Source organism: Pristiophorus japonicus, chromosome 13, assembly GCF_044704955.1.
Source record: "Pristiophorus japonicus isolate sPriJap1 chromosome 13, sPriJap1.hap1, whole genome shotgun sequence".
NCBI classification, from domain to species: Eukaryota; Metazoa; Chordata; class Chondrichthyes; family Pristiophoridae; genus Pristiophorus; species Pristiophorus japonicus.
The window spans coordinates 141799469-141807501 of record NC_091989.1 but is presented as its reverse complement, the minus strand read 5'-3'; the positions used below and the strand labels follow the sequence as shown (position 1 = coordinate 141807501).

The window sequence follows — 8033 nt, the reverse complement described above, 5'->3', positions numbered from 1 at the left end:
ACCCCTCATGTAGTTTACTCCTCAGTCTTCATATCAGTGTCCAAGACAGTAGGCTCCCCATTACTGTGAGGTCTTGTCACCCTAATTCAAACATTGCCACAGCAAGTCAGCGCCGCAAATGGTAGTTACATCGAGCTTTGAAGACTGTCATAGAGTAAATAGAAACATAGAAACATAGAAAATGGTAGTAAAATATGTTAAGCACTTGGCACACACTGATAGAAGGCCTCTAACACCGACTTTCTGTTTACTGCTACAGACGAAGCTCGCACACAACCGACGGGAGCAAATGCGGCCTGGTGGCGGGGAGCCAGACCTCCAAGTGCTCACTCCGTTGGAGGGCTAGATAACTGCCCTGATGGGCGTCCAAGTTGATGCAGTGGCGGTGGGTGCGGCTGACCCTCCTCAGGACAGTGATGGTATGTTGAGTTCCTTTGCAGCGACCTGCAGGACACTTGGCCCTGACACCATCAACGTGCAGCTATTTCCATGAGACTGACATTCCCGAATGCCTTTCCCGCTCCTGGCCCCCTCCCCTGCAGGTAACCACTCTTCTGCGTTTGTGCTTTCAGATGACCAGCCAGATCCACTGGGGCCTTCTTGGGCACCTTCTACTGGTGCAGATGGTGGTGAAGAGGAGGTGTCGGAGGACAACACCTCCTTTGTCCTCACACAGGAGGCTGCGCCATCAGAGAGCGGGGCCAGCAGCGCTGCTGACCAAGGGGTGGTGGGGAAGGTGGAGGTTTGTGATGCTCCGGGACCCAGTGTACTCCAGCAATGCCATGGGGGAGGGGAAGGCGGGGGGCCAGCTCCCCGGAGGGTGAGTGTGCACTTCAGTGATGCTCAGTGTTATGTCTTTAATACTCTTATGAATGGCTCCATGAGGTCTAGTATTGTACTTGAGCTGTTGTGACATTAGTCCCATTTATTTTAACTCCAGAGTTATGCACAAGCATGGTGGGCAGCCTTTTATACTGGGCCCTGCACACCTATGCAGGTGACCCTCAGGTCTCCCACCACAGTGCCCTCTGGTGGCACACCTTATGTGACTATACAGTTAGTATACGTGGTCTACATACATGACACTCAGCAGCACTGTGACAATGAGCCCAGCCTAAAGGTTGTCGCAAGACAATCCCTGCAGTTGCACAGTGATCTGCTGGATGCACTAGCAAGGGTGCCACAAAATCTCGATGCACTAGCTGTGAGGATGGAGGAGTTCACCTCAACTGTTGCTCATGTCTCTCAGCAACCCACCGAGCCCATCCTTAGTAGATAACAACGGATGCTGGATGCAAATACTGACCATGGGTTCCCAGACATGGTGGCACGGACTATGGCTGACATTGCAGTGGCCATTGAGCACCAGGCCAATGCTATTGTAGGCCTCCATACTCAAATGTCATCAGTGCGTGTATCCTGAGCCAGTTCTCTGGTGTACTGCAGTCGCAGACACTCTTGATGCAGAGGCAAATAGATTCAACGATGCACTGGCCGCTGCCATCCGGTCTGTGGCCCCATCAGTTGAACGGGGACCTAACCTTGCTGACCCAGCGCAAGATTCTGACCTCATCCAGATTTCTGCATATGATGATGCTCTGCCCCAGGGGAATATCAGCCTGTTGGGCCAATTGGACCATGATGTCATTTCTCAGGACGACATCATTCCGCCTTCGCAGCTGCCGCTTTCTGCACCCCATCCATAATAGAGTGTTTCCAGCCATGCTGAGGTAATGCAGTCCGCTGCCAGGTCTTTCAGGACCCGAGCTGGTCGGGGACGGCCTGCTAGGCCATTATGTGTGGCTGCGGATCCAAGTCAGCAACCGACTACCAGCCTTGCTGAAGGCCCTGAGACCCCACTGCGGAGTAGCAGTAGGCATGGGAGGGGAGATAGGGGAAGGGGTGGTAAAGCCCTCTTTAATACAAGGTAAAGGCCTTTGGAAAGGTGGCCACATATGCTGACCTTATGAAGATATGAGCTTTTAACATGAGTTGCACTTGTATGATACACCAAACACTTGGTTGATAGTCAACAGAAATGGCTAGCTGGTTGCAATGTGAGCTCATGTACATTGTTGCACTTGGATGAACGCTGCAACAATTGTTTGCTACTCGTCAGAGATGGCTACCTTGTTACAAAATGAACTGATGTCAATAGGTCCACTTGGATGTCTATGACAATGTTTGAAGAGGTTTTGTGGGTGTGTTCATGAATTCTTGTCTTGTGGATGTTTTCACCACAGATGATTTATGTTTGTAATAAAGCAAGTTTGGATTGTTCACATGATGAGCCAATGATTATTTAAGATGGAGGGCTGCAGGGTGTGTAGTGATGTGTTGAGTGATGCCCAGATCTATAGGCTGGCCATTCAGCACATCATTCATTGGAATCGATGAGCGATGAGTCTGTGACGAGCAGCCCTTCCAGCCGTGGCAGTGTTAGGCTGCCTCCTCCTTCGGTGAGAATCCTCGTCTTCCTCGTCATCGTCGTCATCCTTCTGAGGTGGATCATCCATCCCTGTGGTAATGGCTGGGCCCTCATAATGACCAGGTTGTGCAGCATGCAGTAGACAATGATGATCATGAGGTGAGTACTGCAATGCCCTTCCAGAGCAGTCAAGGCAGTGGAAGCGCTGCTTCAGAACCCTGATAGTTTGCTCAATAATGGCTCGGGTTGTAGTATGGCTGGTGTTGTAGCACTGCTCAGCAGGGGTGGTGGGATTGCAGAGGGGGGTCATCAGCCAGGGAGCCACACCATATCCTTTGTCGCCCAGAAGCCAGCTACGGCCTTCATGCGGTGGCTTGAAGAGTTGTGGCACAGTGGTCTCTCGCAGGATGAAGGCATCGTGGCAGCTGCCAGGATATCGGGCATTAACAGCGAGGATCATCTGCCTGTGATCGCAGAGCAGCTGTACGTTGAGGAAGTGGAATCCCTTGCGATTCTGAAATATCTCTCCATTGTGGGGCGGGGCCCTCAATGCCACATGCGTACAATCAATGGCTCCTTGAACCGGGGGTAGCCCGTTAGCCTGGTAAAGCTTATCCAGGTCTTCCCTTGACATGCTGAACTTGATGTAGTTCAATAGTTTGCCATAAAGAGCGTTGGTCACCTGGCGAATGCAGCAATGTACTGCAAACTGCGAGATGTTGCATATATCGCCCACAGGAGATTGGTAGAAGTTCAGTGCTACAGTCACTTTCACTGCCACTGACAGCGAGGTCCTAGTGCTGATGTTAGCTGCCAGGTATGTCCGCAGAAGGGTGCAAAGCTCCGTGACCACCTCCTTGCGGAACCTCAGCCTTCTTAAGCACTGCTCCTCGGACATCTCAAGATAAGAGTAATGCGCGCGGTAAATCCTGCGTGTGTACGGCCTCCTGTTCCGAGGTCTCGGACTTGGGGAGGATTCACATTGGGCCTAATCCAACGCCTTTCAAGTCGGCACCGCAGGACGACATGGTTTGCCAACACTGCCTCCATCATTTGGCACAGGTCACAGCGAGATAGAGATTTCAAAGTTTTCCGAGACGGCAGCCAATGTGTCAACCTGACGAGTCAGCAGCAGTGCAACACCAATACCCTACTGTATGTGCAAGCATCAGACACAGCACCTACCGAGACCTCTGAGCTCCAGCTGCAACTCTGTTTAAACAACGCCCCCGATTTTTTCCTCCGCCTTGTGCAGTCCTACTTTTTCAGGCTTCATGGACGCCAGCCATTAAGTGAGGCGGCAAAAGTGAATGTGGTGAGAAGGGCGCCAAGGAGGCATTGCACGCATACTGATGTCATGATTTCCATGGCATTACCTGGGTGGGACGTTACATTTTAGCATCCTTAAAAAATTACTACCTAATTTCGCGTCAGGCGTGAACAGCACCGCGCACCACTCCCAGACACCTAACTCCCAGTTAACACCCAACACCGGCGTTATCAGCCAAATTTCAATCCCTAGGGATCTAGTGTTTGCAAGTCTTTTCTGCAACCTCAGAAGCCACTCTCACCACATTGCTAGTGACTTATCACAACATTGATAGATTGTTCCCCTGATCTCATGGGTGCCGCTTATACTCATAATCGGACTACAAGGAGCCTCACCACCAGCAGCAGCAGACGCACAAGCAGCACCAACAACAACACCACCAACACCATCAGTGACCTGATGCTCCACAGGAGAGAGAGCATCAGCGCAGTGCTGCACCATGCCGGAGGCAATACCCCCAATACAGGGTATACAGGCAGAGGATGAGCTTCCTCAACATGACTGATTAGCAGTGCCAACAGAAGCTCAGGCTATCGCACCAGGACATTGCAGACATTTGCAGCTTGCTGGAGCAAGACCTGCAGCCCAGAGGGCCTGGTGGACATGTCTTGCCAGTGGCTGTCAAAGTCACCATCGCCCTCAACTTCTTCACCTCAGGCTCCTTCCAGGGATTCGCAGCAGACATTTGTGGCATCCCACGGTTGGCTAACCACACATGCATCACACAGGTCACCAGTGCCATGTTTAACATGTCAGGCAATTATGTGCTCTATACCACTACTGATGTTAGTGTTATAGAGCGGGCGCTCAGCTTTGCCGCTCTGGAAATCTTCCCACGTGTGCACGGCATAAATGACTGCACACATGTGGCCATCAAGGCACGTCGACATTACTCAGGAATGTTTGTGACCAGCAAGGGCTTGCACTCCATCAGTGTGCAGCAGGTCTGCAACCATAGAAAGATCATCATGCATGTGTGCGCCAAATTCCCTGGCAGCTCTCATGGCTCTTTCGTGCTGCGCCAGCCCACCCTCACTCAGCTCTTTGTACCATCATACACACTTACCGGCTGGAGACAAGGGCTATCCACTAAAGATGTGGCTCATGACACCGTTGAGGAGGCCAATCAATGAGGCTGAGGAGTGTTATAATGAAAGCCACTTGTCCACCAGATGTGTCATAGAGCAAACAATAGGCATGATCAAGATGCACTTCAGATGCCTTAACAGATTTGGAGGACCCTTCAGTACGTCTCCAGAATCATCGTTGTGTGCTGCACGCTGCACAACATAGCGCAGCAGCGAGGATTGGAGTTGCAGGAGGAGCTTTCATGAGGTGCAACCCCTGTGGCTTCAGCAGAGGTAGAGGCAGACTGCTCACTTCCCTGCTGTGACTACATAGACACTTTTGGTGGACGTCCTCTGGGTTTTGGAGCCTGTGAGTGCCCTGCCGAAGAATGCTCCTCCTGTGACTGTACAGGGGCAGACTCGGCCATCGCGATCCAAGGAAGCATCTCAGGCTGTGACTGAGGGGTGGCAATGGGGGAGAAGTGTGAGAGAAGCCCCCACTTCCATGTTCCCTCTCACCATCATTTCTCTCATGGGCCACCTGCACTTCCCTGCTAGCAAGGAGCTGGAGAGCACAAATGTGGGGCCATGAGGACCCAAGTCAATGTTTAGCTCCCTCCTAGAGAGGAGGTCTATGAGCCTCTGCCATCTGATCTCCATAGCTACCATGTGCTCATGTGAGTGACACATTTGTTGCTCCTTGCAGGTGACCATCCTTTCCAGGGACCAGCATATCGTCGCCATCACCTGCGACATAGTGGTGCCCATGTCCGAGATGGCCTTCTCCTTTCTTTGCACATTTGCAGACATCGCGGTTGCGAAACCTGCCAGAGCCTCCTGCATTTCCTGCAGGATCACCCTCTTTCTCGATGGTCCCCGAGGCTCAGCGTCTGTATGCAGCTGAGCAGAGCTGGGAGTATCCTGTGCCCTCCGGTGAGGAGTCTCCACTGCTGTCCCTGTCAAAGCCATCTGCTCTTGCTCACTTGTGAAGTATGAAACATGAGGTGACACCACTAATCTATCTCACATAGGACTCACCATGGTGTATGTATCTGCGCTGGTGCTGGGTGCGCTTGGGTCTGCTGACGGTGCGCCCTCAGAGGCTGGAGGCTCCTCTGAGAAGTTGTCTTCCTCCTCTGGCTGGAGAGTTTGGGGGGCGGGGGAGCAGGTCTTGATTGACCTGTGGGAGATTAAAGAGATGATTTAGAAATATTATCTTAAGAATGCGTAATGATACCATTAGGCACATGATGAACATTCACTGGCTGATGGCATCAAGTCACCGTATGAGTGTTTGCTGTATGCCATGTAAGAGCCCATGAAAGTAAAAGCCCATGGGATCCAAGGGAGAGTGGCAAATTGGATTCAAAATTGGCTCAGTGGCAGAAAGCAAAGTATAATGGTGATGGGTGTTTTTGCAACTGGAAGGCTGTTCCCAGTGGGGTTCCACAAGGCTCAGTACTTGGTCACTTGCTTTTTGCAGTATATATTAATGATTTAGACTTAAATGTAGGGGGCATGATAAAGAAGTTTGCAGATGATACAAAAGTTGGCCATGTGGTTGACAGTGAGGAGGAAAGCTTTAGACTGCAGGAAGATATTGACGGACTGATCATTTGGGCGGAAAAGCGGAAAATGGAATTCAATCCGGAGAAGTGTGAGGTAATGCATTTGGAGAGGTGCAACATGGCAAGAGAATACACAATAAATGGGAGAATACTGAGAGGTGTGGAGGAACAGAGGGACCTTGGAGTATATGTCCACAAATCCTTAAAGGTAGCAGGATAGGTCGAAAAGATAATTAAAAAGACATACGGAATGCTTTCCTTTACTAGCTGAATAATAGAATATAAGAACTGGGAAGTTATGCTAGAACTGTATACAACACTAGTTAGGCCACAGCTTGACTACAGTTCTGGTCACCACATTACAGGAAAGATGTGATTGCACTCGAGAGAGAGAGAGAGTACAGAGGAGATTTACGAGTATGTTGCCTGGACTGGAGAATTTTAGCTATGAGGAAAGATTGGATAGGCTGGGGTTGTTTTGTTTGGAATAGAGGAGGCTGATGGGAGATTTAATTGTGGTGTATAAAATTATGAAGGACCTAGATAGAGTGGATAGGATGGACCTATTTCCCTTAGCAGAGGGATAAGTCAATAACCAAGGGGCATAGATTTAAAGTAGTTGGTAGAAGAATTAGAAGGGAGATGAGAAAAAAAATTTTCACCCAGAGGGTGGAGGAGGTCTGGAACTCTGCCTGAAAGGGTGGTAGAGGCAGAAACCCTTATAGCATTTACCAAGTACTTGGATGTACACTTAAAGAGCTGTACCCTACAGGGCTACGGATCTAATGTTAGAAGGTGGGATTAGGCTGAGTAGCTCTTTTTTGACTGGCACTTACACGATGGGGTGAATGGCCTCTTTCTGTCTGGTAATTTTTCTATGATTGTATGATTGTATGTGGCTGTATGATATGTAATTCTGTCACCAGCTTGCTGACAGATCCCCCTTGCTCCGTCATCCGACACCAGCAGCTCTCCAGGGTCACCTCCTCTGCTGCAGTCAAACTACTGAAAGCAGGAGAGCCACCTCCAGTTCTCTCCCTCTCCTTATTTGTTATGTCTTTAGATGCTCTGACAATGACTCCACGAGGGAATATGTTGTACTTGAACTGTAGTGACATTAGTCCTTTATTGATAACTCTAGAATGAGGATCACACCTGGTGGCCTGCCTTTTATACTAGGCCAGGCACACGTGTACAGGTAACCTACAAGTCTCCCACTGCTGTGCCCTCTGGTGGCACACCTTGTAATAGTACAAGCAGTAACCATGTAGAATACATGACATCACTCTCCCCCAAGCTATTCGTGCAAATCGCCATCATGCATTGACTGTGCTCTGGGCTTAGCTCTATCTGGTTAACCCTTAGAGGGTCGTTTCCATCTTGGGTGAGTAGGTGGTGTTTCGTTGGCAGTAGAGGTGCTGTGGTTTCTGTTTGTGTGTCCATGACCACTCCATTCTCTACCCCCCCCAACATATAGGTGATGCCGGTGGCTCATTACATTCATATGCATTCAAGTCCAGAAAAAAAAATTGCATTTACATCATTATATTTGTGGTACAGTTGTGAGGCAAGTGCATTTGACTGGTGAGGTACATACTTGATACATACTTGGAATCAGTATTGGTGTCAGCACTGGTGCG

At 50.0% G+C, this 8033-nt stretch overlaps 1 protein-coding gene across 1 annotated transcript; it reads right to left on the bottom strand.

Moving 5' to 3' along the window:
* Positions 1–2381: 2381 nt before the first annotated feature.
* Positions 2382–3326, bottom strand: LOC139278197 (putative nuclease HARBI1). The gene has a single exon (XM_070896847.1). It carries the CDS (start codon positions 3324–3326, stop codon positions 2382–2384), a length of 945 nt encoding a protein of 314 aa, XP_070752948.1.
* Between the last annotated feature and the right edge of the window lie 4707 nt (positions 3327–8033).

Excerpts from the sequence above, each read along its gene's own strand:
- LOC139278197 (XM_070896847.1), bottom strand. The coding sequence starts at position 3,326 with ATGTCCGAGGAGCAGTGCTTAAGAAGGCTGAGGTTCCGCAAGGAGGTG.